The 16,633-nt window shown below is 44.4% G+C and overlaps 1 protein-coding gene across 1 annotated transcript; it reads right to left on the bottom strand.

Moving 5' to 3' along the window:
• Positions 1 to 5,105: 5,105 nt before the first annotated feature.
• Positions 5,106 to 12,741, bottom strand: LOC144947869 (enteropeptidase-like). The gene is made up of 7 exons (XM_078877233.1): positions 12,528 to 12,741; positions 10,244 to 10,416; positions 8,929 to 8,982; positions 7,982 to 8,159; positions 6,747 to 7,021; positions 5,858 to 6,003; positions 5,106 to 5,430 (listed from the first exon to the last, which is right to left on the bottom strand). The coding sequence occupies exons 1-7, from the start codon at positions 12,593 to 12,595 to the stop codon at positions 5,272 to 5,274; spliced, it is 1,053 nt and encodes a 350-aa protein (XP_078733359.1). The 5' UTR covers positions 12,596 to 12,741; the 3' UTR covers positions 5,106 to 5,271.
• Positions 12,742 to 16,633: the final 3,892 nt, after the last annotated feature.

Genomic DNA, 16,633 nt, shown 5'->3' with positions numbered 1-16,633 from the left:
GCCGCTACCCCCTCCACCCCCGCGCTACAAAAATCCTGTATTAGCGCTATAATTTTAGTATCTACCGACCCTATAATAGTAAGTGCATACATTGGGGTGGGGGGGAGAGAAGAGGACATGACACTTTGATTAATTTACCTCAGCATTGCGTGTATTTTTTGCATTTTGAACGCGAAGGAGAAATCCCCCCACCCTCCACCGATGACGCGCGTGCGTTGCCAGAAGCAACCCCCTGCAGCTTGGGCGGCAAAATAAATAAATAAAGAGAAATCTCACAAAAACGCGATTTTAACCACTTTAAAGTTTAGGGACGGGAAAACGGAATAGCCCATTTTCACCGCGGAGCTCGGGGCGTGCCGCCCAGAAAATGTTTTCGTCGTCAACCCCACCGTCCGAGAGCCAAATCCCTACAAGACGCGATGTAGAAGCAGATTGAGCTCCTCCTCTTCGGAACCAACGGCTTCTGTGGTGACGGTGGACCACTGAGTTTACGTCACGTCCTACGTCATTGCGTGACATAATAGAGTCGCCACGGGTCACGTGGGAGGCGCGCGTCTGTCACATCACCACGAGCAGCCTGGCCGGGATATGCAGGGCTGGTGGTCTCTAAACACGAACGTGTTCGTCAATCTCTCGGCGGACTTAAATGGAAAATACATACAAATATAAGAGGCGAATTTATCTTGCAGTAGGCCCTCATTTGATGAGTTATTTCTTATTTGTGTGGCATCACCAGGTAATATGTAGCGATATTTCTGGTGAACTCAGCCTTAAATGGGCGCTTAGTGCGGTGTCTAAACATCGCCATTGGGGAGGCAAAGGCGATAATATAATAGGGGTTTCCCCCTTTTTTCTGGCAACAAAACTGAAGCCTTTTTACAAGGATTCATGTCTGCATTAACCACAATACTTGCAGTCAAAATGCAAACAAAAATCATACTATGAACAGGACCCTGCGGGGTGGGCTGGTAGGAATAATACTAATACCGGTACAGGGATATCGACCGCACACACACGCGCACACACGCACACACACACATACGCGCACACACGCACATACACGCACACACGCACACCCACCGCACGCACACACACATGCACGCACGCACACGCACACACACACGTAATGAAGTTGTGTTGCTACGCTTCCAGTTCGCCGTGAATAACGATCCGAAGCCCAATAGCGCCCATTCATCACGCCGCTCGAGTGGGCCGGACACGCACACACGCACGCACACACACACGCACACAGTCACACATATACACACACGCACGCACACACGCACACACAGACACGCACACACACGCGCATACACACACACACGCACGCAAACACACACGCACACACACACACACGCGCATACGCACACACGCACACACACACACATACACACACGCACGCGCACACACACGCACGCGCACACACACGCACGCGCACACACACGCACGCACCTCTCACCTGCAAGGCAGCGGTCGCCGCTTCTCCTCCCACATCTCTCGTCGCGGCAGCTGTAGCGATGGTGCAAGTTTGTTTTTATCATCAATTCCTCCTCCACCCCTCCCCGCCACTGTTCACCCACCAGAATAAATGAGTTCGCCCATAGTCAGTCGATCAATAATAGGTGGATTATTACATCGCAGCAGGATAAGGGCGTGGGGGGGGGCGACGGCGTGGGGTTGGCGTTCATCCAGCAGTGGATTTATCACGGCTGCGACCCCGCGTCACCGCGATCCTCGTGTCCTCCCCTAGGTCGACTCAGCCTAAAATGGCACACCGGGATTGGTGGCACAGACGTCTTGGCACACTCACGAAGCCTTCTGCACTAGGCCTCGCGAAGCCTTCTCTGCAGTAGGCCTCGCGATGCCTTCTCTGCAGTAGGCCTCGCGAAGCCTGCGGCACTAGGCTTCGCGAAGCCTGCTGCACTAGGCCTCGCGAAGCCTTCTCTGCAGTAGACCTAGCGAAGCCTTCTGCACTAGGTCTCGCGAAGCCTTCTCTCCAGTAGGCCTCGCGAAGCCTTCCCTGCAGTAGGCCTCGCGAAGCCTTCTCTGCAGTAGGCCTCGCGATGTCTTTTCTGCAGTAGGCCTCGCAAAGCCTGCCGCACTAGGCCTCGCGAAGCCTGCCGCACTAGGCCTCGCGAAGCCTGCCGCACTAGGCCTCGCGAAGCCTGCTGCACTAGGCCTCGCGAAGCCTTCTCTGCAGTAGACCTAGCGAAGTCTTCTGCACTAGGCCTCGCGAAGCCTTCTCTGCAGTAGGCCTCGCGAAGCCTTCCCTGCAGTAGGCCTCGCGAAGCCTTCTCTGCAGTAGGCCTCGCGATGCCTTTTCCGCAGTAGGCCTCGCAAAGCCTGCCGCACTAGGCCTCGCGAAGCCTGCCGCACTAGGCCTCGCGCCGTGCTTTTCGTGCACAAATAAGGCGATTAAATGTATCTCGTCTCTGTGTTAATAAATGTATCTTGTCTTTGTGTTAAAAAACGTGCTGCGTTTCAGTGAATAAATTTTTTAAAAAAACGTGCTGCGTTTCAGTAAAGTAAATTTGAAGCGAAGTTTAAAGTTTCGCCGTGAGGCGCCGGAAGCGACGGCCATCTTGTTTAGTTGACAGATCGCAGGGGGAGCGGGCAGCCATCTTGTCGGACAGGGTCATGCCAAGTGTTTGCAGTAGGGGGCGATGTTGATACACGGACGGACGGACGGACGGACACATTAATCTATTGGTGGTCTGATCCACTTCGTTCCTACCAGTATAATATATGCATTGTCCTTGAAACTGATTGGTCCACACCAGGGACGGCTTTCTTTTGAGCCTGGACCCAATTGGTGCTCGAACAGAGGACACCAAAAGGCGTACAGCTCATAGACAATGCACTATCAAAGTAATGAGGGCTCGGGGCAAGAATCTACATCATTAGACCTCCTTTGCCAGTACCAAAATATAATAATAGGGGTTTTCCCCTTTTTTCTGGCAGCAAAACTGAAACCTTTTTACATTAACCACAATACTTGCAGTCAAAATGCTAAACAAAAATCATACTATGATAATATCTGCATTGTCCTTGAAACTGATTGGTCCACACCAGGGACGGCTTTCTTTTGAGTCTCGACCCAATTGGTGCTCGACCAGAGGACGCCAAAAGGCGTACAGGTCAAATACAATGCACTATCAAAGGAATTATCTGAACCGATCTTGGGCCTCTTCAAGGTCAACTCAGCCTCAACTGAGTACCTGGTGTGGTAAGCATCGCGACTGCGGAGACAAAGGTGGATCGGCGTGGTGCTGGCCACCCAACACCCCCTTGTGGACACTTACGGCCTTAGTAGGTGCTCGCTACGAATAGATGATGCCTTACCATCAGCCTCACAAACACAAAGCACCTGCCTGGGTATTTTATTTCATAAAATGCTCCATACCTGGGTAGTGCGATTATGACTAGCTCCTGTATTGGGAGCCCATGTCTCAATCCGAATCACTCGAGCGGCAGTATCTTTTCATTATCTGCGTAACGCTGTGTGGAAGCATACTGGTCTATCACTTCAAAGCTCTGGGTTTTCTCCACCACAGTTATGTCGTCACTACTCTATGCTTGCGAAATGTGGAGCCCTCGAATGGATCATCTGTGCCGGTTTAAAACATTCATGCTAGTCTGCCTACAATCTATTCTAGGTTTAACCAGACGATTGTGTGAGCTCACAGATCCTTCAAAGATCTGGATGCATTCCCATCATCAGTGAGCCCCTTTGTCAAGTGAGGGCTGAGTTGTCTGGGTCATATATCCTGCATGCACATCTACCGCATGCCTAATCAGCTTCTGTTTGACTAGTTGGGTCTCAACAGGTGTGGCACAGGCTCGAAAAGAGATGGACTGATGTGGCACAAAACCATTTGGAACTGATTGGACTTGTTGATGACTTGTGCCAGCAATGTCAAGATCGGCCCCTGCGGCGGAGGTTTTGATAGAAAGTCAAATAACTTTTTATAAGATCCCTAATCTCAAGATCTGACCAAAAGTCACCCTGGCACACACATGTCATACTTTACAGATTTCAAATCTTTATTCACCAGATTACTATTAAGCATGCATCGATTTCCAAATGCTTTAGACATATTACGGGTTTTTGTGGCAAATAGTGTCACTTCGTGTGAATCAATTTTTTAAAAGAAAGTTAAAATTTCATGAGAGCAGCCTTCAGTCTTTCACATTATGAAGGATTATTGCCATTTTCCACCCCAACTAGTAAACCATCTTACCCAATCAAATATGCAATTATTTTTGGAATACCACAAAAACACTGTTAAAATGTTCATTTTTGTATATATATATCCATGACGTATTTTCTTCATAACATTTTCCCATAGTTTTTTTACGCACACTATGATAACGGTTTTCATATCAGGCCATTTACACAGAGGTGTCTCAGGCAACTTTACATGTAACAAGCGAATTGCATCACAAACTTTTTTTTCAGCCTCCTTGTGCAAAACCAGTATTGTTTTTATGGAGTTATTAAACTAAAACTCACAAACTCATGGGCTGTGTTGACCAGGGAAGGTGAAGGTAAATCACCGACAACCTTGCCACGGACACACTCTTAGACAACCTCAATGAAGGACAATCTCCCTGTGGAACGCATCATCTCGTCTGGATGCGCCGATCATTGCAATGGTCCCCTAGAAGATATATAGATCGCCTCTGAGTACCCCTACTGCTCAACAGCCATTACAATTAATTTACAAGAGACGCGAGTTGATGGCACAGGTCAAAATATAACAAATAAATGCATCGTACATAGTTTAGACAGCACTTAATTTTGCTGTCACGTATAATCAGGTTGGGCCAAATAGTTTAGACAGTCCATGAATTGTCCATTGTGTCAATGTTGAAAGAATTAAGCAACATTGAAAAATAGAAAGTTTTTTATTCATCTCCTGCCAATGCCAACAATCACCTTTCCACCTTAGTCAAGTGGTTTTCACATCATATGCATTTTTTTCTCTGCCAGGCTCCATTACAGGTGTTGCAAAACCAAAATACCATGTTAAAACTATCAGAGTTGTCTGATGTGACCCAAAACCTTTGTTCATCTATTGACTTGCAAACCTTGTTACATTCTGGTGCAGTTAAAATACAGTATTCAGCGATATAAATGAACATTTTAACAACAATTTACAATGAGTATTTTTTTACATATTGATTGCTTGCATTAATTATTTTGATTTACAGTTCCCATCATTAATATCCATGATCTATAGTATTGTCGGTGCAGGACGGTATAAGAGACTACTGCATGTTCTGGTGAATCCAGTCCAAGAATTTGGTGACCCTGCTGTAAACACCTGGCTGGTAAGCCCGTGCACAGCCATAGCCCCAGCTGGTGATTCCAGAGAGGTACCAGCGGCCGTTTGAGTCCTGGCAAACCAAGGGACCCCCAGAGTCTCCCTGCAACAGACACACACACACAACACCAATGTTAGAAGTTGACTGACAAACAAGGAGGCTTAATGGAGCGATGATTACAGTGATCCAGTATAAGCAATGGCATGTCATGATACCAAAGAGGGGATGTCAAAAGGCCCGATAATTAGGTTTAAATGTTTAGTGCAAAGAGCAGTACAGCTGAGGAGATCTTGAAATGTTCAATGGGACTGGGATCCTGAATGAGGACATTGTTGTTGAAGCTCCAGTTGATGTTGGTCCACCCACACTCCTTCCAGTAAATTGGCACCAAAATGTGTATGTGAATTGACTGGAGAAGTTTGCTTTCCAAGTTCCCCTGGTGGAACATAATTGGGCCCATAGTCGTCATGTGCTCCAGATGGTTTTTAGGCAATAGAGTTGCGTCTTGTTGGTTGTTATCGCAGCTCACCTGGCAGGTGTCCACCCCTCCTTCGAGGTACCCTGCACACAGCATCCTGTTGGTGATTAGAGATGGGCTGTAGGCTTGCGGCCCTGGAGTGATGCATGTCTTGAAGATCTCTACTGAAGCCTCCTGAAGCCGGTCGGGTGTGTAGCCTGTTAAGTACAAGAAATCGTGTTGGAAACCGTGTACCCTTTCTGCTTGTTAAAGTACTATATTTCATCAAGACTTAGATCGTGGTACATTTAAATGATAACAACATAGCACCTGTATATCAGCTTAATGCCTATTTCAGATATTCCTCGAGCACCAGAGAGCTCTGCTACCCTACTGCCATCATTCCAATGGATTTTTACAAAAAACTAGTTTCCTAACAAAGATTTGGGCCTCCATTAAATCAAATGAATTATTCAGTAGAAGAGATGTGTATATTATATTTGTTTTTCATTATACAAACATTCCCCCAAAATAAAATAATGTTCAACTATCGATTATGTTGAACTTGTGCCGTCGGAAAATAACATTGCACCGATTCATAAATTAATATCACGATACATGCCTTGAATCGTGGTCATAACAATGGATTTTTTTAAAATAGTTGTATCTGCTGTACATTAGAAGTGCTACATTGAACACAACGTAAACAACTCAAGGGTTGTAATCCTGAGTTTAAACAGAAGGGCACTGCTTTCTATGAGAAGATCGATTTTATTAGAATATGAATCGGGTAGTGTGGAGGCTCAAAACATGACAATACTGTGGTTTCTTTGTTCTTACACCATAGACACTGAGATATGGATACTAAATAATCTCTCAAACTATGCTCTATTTCGTGGTCAAAAAATCTTCTGAAACCACGTGTTTTCCCAGGTTTGGAATATTTCACCTATGGACTTACCACCTTCAAAAAGGGTTCCCCAACCAGAAATGAAGCATGATTTCCCTGGGTAGGGAAACTTCTGAAAGCGAGGTGGGAGGCAAACTGGTTGTATGTAATCGGTGAAGGAAACACGTTCTGACAGCTCCATGAGAGCAATGTCATAGTCATGGCTGCTTCCGTTGTAGCGTTCGTGGATGAAGATTCTGTTGACGCTTCTGGCCACGACAGTTGAAGCGCTGAGATCGTTCTGAGAGTGCAGGCCCAGGTATACCGTCCAGGTGTTTGGGTTGTTACTAGGGGGGTAAATACACAGACACCACAGTCAGCATCAAATACCACAGGGCATTATAGATTTTTTTTTCCAAGGTAAGCCTCATTAAGTCTCAGGACTTTTTCAGGAGGGTCCTGCCAAGTTGTTTCGGTAAGGGTGATGACTGCTGCTTTGGATAATCTCAACTGAGTAATTGGTGTGGGTCAGTTTTACAAGTAAGCAAATTTGGACTGCGGCGCCGGCACGCATCACGATTGCAAGTGCACTACGAAAAATCAACCTGAATGTGAAAAAAATCTGAGATGCTTAATGCCTCTTCCACTTATATTCATGCCTCTTTCTGCAATAAAGTTATACAAAAATATCTTCTAATGGTGTTGTGATTCATTGTGCGATTGGGAGGAGCGGTGGTTCATTGGTTAGCACACTGCACTTATGAACCTGTTGACCCACGTTTTAATTCCCCAAGTTTGATTCCGAATCACAGATAACGTTATTCGTGACCAGTGTGGTGAGGTATGGTCGAACAATACCCCAAGACCAACACGGCATGTGAAGGCCTTCATCCCAAAAGCGATCTGACAAAGGGCTGCAAGTTGTGATTATCAAACTTTTCTGCTGTGTGTGTAGCATTTAACACAATGCATCCTTTTAAAGTATAACAAATAAAAATAGGTTTTAACTTTTCTGGCAATAAAACAGGTGTTAAGATGTTTAAAGACCTTTAACAAGGAATCAAGTTTGTATTAATCACACGTACTTGTGGTGTACATGCAAACATACTTGCTCTGATAATAATATATGCATTGTCTTTGAAATCGATTGGCCTACACCAAAGACAGCCTTCCTTAGGGCCTAGCCTTACCAATGTCAGACCAGAGAACATCAAAAGGCGAACAGCACCAGGACAATGCACATATCAGACCATTTATAGCTCGGAGTAAAGTGTTAACAAGACATGTGAAGCAACATCAACGCTCACCTATTGAAGCAATGAGCAGCACTCACAACCCAGCGGTCATTGAGGAGGGAGCCCCCACAGGTTAGTCTGTTGAAGTTGTGCAGGCTCGCTTGCCAGGGCCATTCTCCGAGCCTTGCTTCGTAGCCTCCCACGATCCGGTTGTTCACTCTGCGTTCTGCTACAGGGATCCAGCCACATTCTGAAAAACAACAAAACACAATTACTATTACAATACAGGTTTTTTTGGGTTAGATCGCGTAAATATACGTGTCGTTAAACCCGACACAGCCAACTAGTAAAGGTTGTCAGGTAAACAGAACATGCCAATTCGTCACTAGCTCAGCACACCGGTGTGTTGGAGAGCCAAGCCACAACATTTACAATCTGAGTACAATTTTTTCCCAGTAATTACAACTAGCTTCATTAGACAGCAGCCAGATTTGAGGATAAGTCCACCTGTTTCGTTCCTTATATAGAGGTGTAGATGTGATGACAACACTTGTGCGTTCTACTTGTCCAAGGTGGGGGGGGGGGGATTAATGAATCAACGTACATTATGCGTGCGCATTATGCGAGCCCATTGATCTTGTACTTCCTGTCCATTGCTTGTACCAGAGACAGCCTTCTTTAGGGTCTCGTCTCACCAGTGTCAGACCAGAGAATGTCATCATCATTGTTTGTCATCTTCATAGATTCATCTATCATTTTAATATTTATCAACCATGGTTTATTCATTGCTAGATGAAGATGTCTCTAATGCACAACGATTTTGCTTACAGTTTTACACTAGGCACTATATTTTGCAAAACAATAGTAGATCATGAAATGACATTTCGAACTTACAATTACTGTCGTAAATTTATAATGTACCCATTTTTGTATTACTCACGGAATTTCTACAAGAAGCGAATGAACCAAAGGATGGTCAGTATATACTGTAAACCGATAAATTAAGCATTAATCAATACCTCTGCTGGCTGGTAGTGGGTCAACTTTGTAGAACTCCAAACTGAAGCCATATTCTGAAACAGGAAATGAGAAAACATTTCACGTGAATATTGCGTACAATACAAAACGTAACACAGCTATAACTGAGTCCGATGTCTTAGAAAGAAGCAACAATATCGCATACAGTGCAAAAACCTAAAACAGTTATAACCGAGATGAACACGTAGGCTTTCGCGACCAATATCATCCATAAGAGCTTTTTTGGGTTAGATCGTGTAAATATATTAAAATATATAAATGTGTCGTTAAAACCTGCCACCACCCGACACAGCCAACTAGTAAGGGTTGTCACGTAAACAGAACATGCCAATTCGTCAATAGTACAGCACACTGGTATGTTGGAGAGCCAAGCCACAACATTTATAATCTGAGTACGACGTTTCGCCAGTAATTACAACTAGCTTCATCAGGCGACAGACATATTTGTGGAGAAATCCACCTGTTTCGTTTCTTATATAGAGGCATGGATGTGGTGACCATACTTCTGCGCTCTTGAGCAAAGTGGGGGGGGGGGGAGATTAATGAGTCAACGTACATTATGCATGTGCATTATGCCATTATGCGAGCACTTTAATCTTGTCCTTCCTGTTCATTGTGTGTATTCAAATAGCTGTACCAACGATAATCCCTATTGAAGTATGGTGCCCTTCATAGCAACAATATCGCGTACAGGATAATAAGACACCGTCAGGGTAAAATATTGCAACAAAAAAGAGAGGGGGAAATGGAAAAAAAAGAGGTAAAATGAGCCACACCGCTATGGCAGTGACAATAATCTTGGGGCACTCCACCATGACAATTGAAACATTGAGGGGTGTGAATGGGTGGTGCAACACAGTTAATGGGCTGGCCACATGTGGTGGTGTATATATATCATGGTGGTGTATATATATCATCTCTCCCACAACGTATGGGTGGTGACACCGCATCACAATGGATGGGAGGCAGCTGACAGTGCAAAATGAGATCAGGCAGTTTAGGGTTAGGATAAGCTCGTGTGAGAAGAAGTTCAAACACATTTTAATGGGAATACAATTTTATTTTCCATTTCATAAAGGTAATACCCAAGAATTATTGCTCCAGTATGGGTCAAAAGAGATGGTCTGGAGTCTGTGTTTGCCCTCTAAACAAAGTGAGCATCTGCCATCAACACGCTGCAAACGTTCCTGCAAACTCTCCTTAGACCCGGCGCCTCCCATCAGCATCGGCCGGCTGTGAAACATTTTCAGAATGCGTACCTACGCACGTACACACACGCGTACAAAACAAGGATACCTTGCATGAAGTTGTCCGAGACTTGAAACATGAGCGTCACGTTGTTGGAGAGGGAGCGCACGCCCGGCGGCAGAGATTGGCCGCAGAATCTGCCCAGTGAATGTCCCCGCTGCTGGGCACCGCCGTCGTACACGGTCAGGGAGCTGTTGCCACACAGCTCGCTCCCCGGTAGCCTTTTTTGGGGTGAGAGGTAAGAGACAAACCGTGTAAACAGCGGTTTGTTTTGGTCAGGAACGGTTAATAATAAATAAATGAAATGGCGAGTGCCGTAACTTTGGGCCTGTAGAAAAGTTAAGACGTAACGTGGAAGTGCTCCCCATCCGTATGTGTGGGGAACGGTAGTGTAACGGGTTAGCGTGCTGAACCGGTCCTGGGCCTCCCATAGGTTGACTCAGCCTTAAATTAGTACCTCGTGTGATTTGTAAGCATCGCCACTGGGGAGACAAAGGCGGCCGGGTGTGGGGTTGGCCACCCACCCCCTCGTGTGCTGTGCTGGCCTTCATAGGTGATCGCTAACAGCACTTGCCCCGACAGTCTGTTAAGGCTATATGGGGGGATGTTTGTAATTTGTCTTTGGGGTGATTTCGAGGGGTGGGTGTAAAGTGACGTGGTAGTTCCTTGCTCTAACGAGCGGTGGGAGGGCAATGTTCAACGCTGTGGGTGGAATTTAGGCCGTGGTTGAAATTCACTTTTGTCTACTGCGAGCGCCTATCTATGGCAAACAATGTAAATTATGATCGAACGTGAACATAATTTTGACGGTGGTTGTGATGGAAAATTATGACATAATAATAACAATAATGCAAATTAATTGGATTATGATGATAAATAGGTAATGATGATGATTAAAGGGTGCTTATGCTGCATATGATGATGATAATGATGACCATATTGCTGTTCCTAATGCTAATTTCGGTTCCGCTGCTGATGAAGACGATGAGGAAGATGAAGAAATGCAGAACGGGAAGTGTTCCTGAGAAAGCCACACTTACTTCTAGGACTCGTTTTGAAGCTTGTTTCACATGCGGGAAGAAACTATTTAAAAAAAATATTTTTTGTTTTGCCACATAAGGCCCACTGAGCTCTGCAGCTCTTTTTCAGAAGCAACTTGGCCACAAATGATAGCCCAATGAAGTGGCTTATGTGGAAATTTATAGTAGCCAAATCATCTTAAACGCATGTTTCTCAATGTGCAGGGAAAAACTGGGGGATATGGAGAAAAATCCACGCGACCACAGGGAGAACGTGCAAACTCCAAATATACAGCAGGCATCAGGGTTGAGATCGAACCCATGTGCTTATGTATACCAGGTGAGGTAGTTCACATTTCGCCACTGTGGCACTCCAGTACCAACAGGCAACACTTTGAACTAATTACACTCAAATGTCCACGCAGATTCAAGAACCCATTTCTATACCGTCTTCTCCTGGCAGTCTTAGCACACTCACCTGTGCTGTCGCCAGGAATCATAAATACATCGCAGGGTTTAGAGTGTGATGCACAAAGCACTGTGCCATCACTCCCCACATTAAACTAAACTATTTTTTATTTGACCAAGTAAGGCCCATTGAGCTATATCGTTATTTTTCAGAAACGCCCTGGCCAAACATGAAAGCTCAAAGAAGTGGCTTATCATGGGGACATTTATAGCAGCCAAATACTGTGGCGTCACGGTGGCGAGATGTTAACTTCCTTGAACTCACTCGCCTGGTATTCATGGAAGTCGTGGGTTCAATCCCAACCCTCACACCTATATATTTCGAGTTTGCATGTTCTCGCCGTGGTCGTGTGGATTTTTTTCCGGGTGCTCCAGTTTTTCCCTCCACATTTTAGAATCAACGTGTTCAGAGTATTTGGCTGCTCTCAATTTCCAATTGATAAGCCACTTCGTTGAGTTATAATTTGAGGCCCAGTCGCTTCTGAAAAATAGCTATACAGCTCCGTGGGTGTTAACACCACGGAGCTCGATTGGTGTGTCCACCGAGGGAACGAGCGTGCTGCTGATAACGCACGCACCTCCATTCTGCTTCAAACTCCCCTGGATGTTAATGGAATGCACAGTGTTTTTTGCTGTTGTTCGTAGGATAGGGCTTGACCCAGTCTGAATGGTGGGAATCGAGCCAAAATAAAACTGTCAGGGTGAATCGGGCAGAATAAATGTTGTGCAACTTGTAGAGTTTCACAATTTGTCGAACGTGTGGTATGTAACTCTACAGGAATCAGGCATTTAAAAATAAATATTATTAATGTAAATATATCAGTGTAAAATTGTGTGTTACTCACTTGAAGTAGTTAAATTGCAGCTTGACAAAATAGCCATTAGGAACTGTAATGTCCACAGTGCAGAGCATATTTGTTGCGTAGCCCAGGTCATAAAAGCTGTTTATTCTGCCAGAGTCGCCTTGCAAACTCAATGAACACCGATCAATGCCTGTCAAAAGGATTACAGTTCATAGAGATGACATTGAGACATCAGTCATTGAATGCAGACATCGATCTACAATACATATTTGTTAAATGCTCAGTATATACTGAATTTGACTGCCTATATAACGTACGGTATGATGTATGGTACGCACATGAATACAGTAGATATTTTCTTTATATTATTTCCCCCCTGATATCCTCATTGTGCGATTAGCGTTGCCTTATGGAGATGAATCCATTTTAAAGTCTTCAATATTCAATAGCAGTCTGCAGAAGCAGCTGTCAGAGAACTACGTTTGCGACACACATCAATTTTCAAATTTCGAAACTAGAGGGTGAAGCATTTCCCTACCTGCCCAAATAATACAAAATTATCAAAGCCAAACCGGAGTGCAACGTAAAATTGAATGTGATGGCTTTGGTGTTTGATCATCGGCGACTGGGCTGAGACCACCAACTCACTACACCTGGGAACCCGGCTGCATCATGGCCGGCTGCCTGGATTCCCACTGAGGATCTCATTAGTGTCAGCTCAGGGCTCTGTCTTCTGAGCCATGTGGTGTCCACTTTTCATAACCAGGCGTTTATTTTTTTTTATATACCCGGGCGGTACACAATGGCAGTTATTTTACCAAGTAAATTTTTTTTGCGATATGCATTCATAATGATTCTACGGTCTGTTCTAGAATGCTATAGTAGTTGCGTACCAAAGAAAACGTGGGTAGCATCTAGACTCATCCAGCAGCATCCCACCTTGTGTGATGCTACGCCAATTCCTACTCACGCGACGTAGTTCTGTTCACTCAATCACGTTATATCCAATTTGCGTTATGAAAACACGCGGCGTTATAAGAGAACTGACTACTGTACATCTCTCCCATCTCTTTCATAGCGCCCTTCTGAATAGATGTTAATTATTTCTGTTACACGTCTTCTAAAACGTATATATATTCTCTCATCTTACTCCACCTGTCTTATTTCATATTGATCGGGAGCTGTCACTCAAGGTGCTTAAAATAGTAAAAAGAAAACAGTGACAAAATAGAATAATTCAGATTGCAGGGGCGTGCAAGGGTTGAGTATTGAGTGAGCATTATAGAGGGTGCTTCAGGATCACGAAAGGGTAGTAGGTATGACATTTCTCTCTCTTATCTAACTATTTTGCTAATCTTAATACTTTGCTCAAGCTGGTCTCTCTTCTATCATCTTAAATATCGAAGAAAATATGTATTTAATTTCACTACATCTCATTATTTTGTTGACTTCTACTCCTTTATCTCTACTGGCTATCTGTCTTCACTTATCTCACTGCATTTCTCGCACTATTCTCCCAATTCCCAAAACGTATCGATTCACTTACACGTCTCAAATCAATGTCCTCGGTGAACAGTTGTGTAGGTGTAAAAATGTTAAACAGGTAAACAACACGAGGACGTACGGCCACTGAAACGCTGAAGTTGCACTTACTCTCATAATCTGCACTGAACCCTGTTAATACGACGATGCCGTCAGACGTGAATGTGACATACAAGTTGCTTCCAGATGAAATCAGGGCTTGGGGCATAGTGAAGCCAGTAAATCTACCCAATTGGGGGTAATCTCTTGAAGGTCCATCGTACACCGTCACATAGTCATAATTTTGTTCAATTCTGGGAAAGAAACAGGTGAAGTTAACATTCGTGTTATTACTAACAATTATGCTGTATACTGTTTAAAATGTAGGCTTTCGCGACCAATATTATCCATAATAGGTATTTCGGTTAGATCGCGTAAATATAAATGTGTCATTAATATGTGTCGCAAATCTGGCTGTCACTTGATGATGCTAGTTGTAATTACTGGAGAAACGTCGTACTCGAATTATGCCGTACTAGTAAGAAACTGGCATGTTTCGTTTACGTGACAAACCTTAATAATTGACTGTGTCGGGCGGTGCCAGGTTTAACGACGCCATTATATTTACGCGATCTAACCCAAAAAAACCTCTTATGGATGCTGCCTACAGGAGCCAATTATTAAGGTTTGCTCATATACACTGCTTTTAAAGTGTTAACAGCAGTGGTGGCCAATTTGTGGATCGCTATTCATGGGTGGATCGAAGGACAAAGAACAAATATTAACTTAAGCAGATATAGTGGCATGTAATGTATGTGTATTGAACTGATTTTGCACCGTACGTAGCCAACCAGGCTAATCAGAGTTTGCAATTAGCGTAAAAGATCAAAACAGCTGAAGAGACCGAAAACAAAAAGCTAATATGCAGCCCAGAGTAAGCTCTCTGGCTCTAATTTTCTTTTAGATTTTTTTTATATTCTGGCTTTTTCATTATATTTTCCCTTTACATAGTGTTCTTATTGTCATACGAATGTTTTAGCATTTTCCTCTCTCAATCCAACGCATCAAAAATTATATTTCCGGCCTCTCGCACTTCTCCTCACATCCCAACCATCTCCTTCCCTCCTCTCACTCACACTCCTGCTTCCTCTGCCCTCCACCGAAGTGTCACCTTTGACTCCTTTCTCACTTTCTCTACCCACATCTCCGCTACTATTTAGCAATCTACCGCTTTCTTCTGTTCAACAACAGGACAATCGGTCCTCTCAACCTGCCGCCAAACTCCTGGTTCCTCCTCTGATCTTCAACCATCGGGACTCCTGCAGTTCTCTGCTTCTTGGTCTCCCTGCCTCTGCCCTCACTCCACTCCAACAAATTTAAAATGATTCTGCATGAAGTTATTTTCACTGCCCTTTAATTTTCAGCACTTGGCCTCTCCTACTCCAACTCCACTGGCTTCACGTCCATTCCCTCTCTCTCTCTCTTTTCAAATAACTCACACTAAGTCATTACATGTCTCCATTGCCTTGCTCAACCTCATCTCGCCTTTCTCATCTCCTTCTGCGTCCCCTCTCATCCTCTTCATTCCAAATCTGCTCTCCGTCTCTCTGTTCCTTCTTCTCCCTGTGCCCAATTCCCATCTTCGGTCCTTCTAACCTCCTTGCACCCCTCCACTGGAATAAACTACCCCTGTACATTGAGCAGTACTGACCATAGACTCAACACTGCACCAAAAACTCAGCACGCCCATAGATTCGACACTGCTCGTAGACTTGACACTACCATAGACTCGACACTGCGCCATAGACTCGACACTGCACCAAAGATTCGACACTGCACCAAAGATTCGATACTGCCCGTAGGCTCGACACTGCCCATGAACTCGACACTGCCCATGGACTCGACACTGCCCATGGACTCCACACTGCCTTTGTACATTAAGGAGTCCCCCTCCGTAACATCCTTCCATTCCTCTCTTAAAGCCTCACCTCTTCTGTTGTCCATTCCCTTCCCTCGCCCCTCCGCTCCTTCCCGTCCCTTCCATGCCCTTCCGTGAACCCTAAGTACCCCTCTTTCGCTGTCACTCATTCCTCAATCCTTGAAGCACGCGCCTGTCAACTAGAGGGACTCCTCTACTTACAAAAGAGTTAGGTTCCTGAGGTCTGTTCTTAAGTCTATTTGTTCGTAAGTCCAACTTTACTTCTGTCGATTCAAAATATGTTGTATGGCATGTACACTAAACACAGGGAATGGCCTTAAAAGTTGCATATTCTCCTGTAGATGTAGACGACACTGGTTTTCATGTTCTGCAAATGTAGATGACAACACAGATATCTATTGCGCAGTGGTTGAACTTATGACTATCGGTCCAATTAAGTAACTGGACATACAGACAGGTTTGTGAGTATCTCTGTAAGTTCCTGAGTCGAATGTTTGTAAATAGAGGAGTCCCTGTACTTCATCTATTTCTGTCATCGTTTTGTAAGCTATGTCAAGCGCATTGAGTGAAAGCGCTCTATAAATATACATTAGATTAGAATGTGTCATGTGCCTTGAAGCTTGCAGCATGAAAGCCACTATAAATAATAATTGTTATTATTTTCTACAAATTATATTCCAGTTATAGA

The sequence above is a fragment of the Lampetra fluviatilis genome, chromosome 47 (assembly GCF_964198595.1).
Source record: "Lampetra fluviatilis chromosome 47, kcLamFluv1.1, whole genome shotgun sequence".
Taxonomy (NCBI): Eukaryota; Metazoa; Chordata; class Hyperoartia; order Petromyzontiformes; family Petromyzontidae; genus Lampetra; species Lampetra fluviatilis.
The sequence above is the reverse complement of the archived record's forward strand: the minus strand, read 5'-3'. Positions and strand labels throughout refer to the sequence as shown.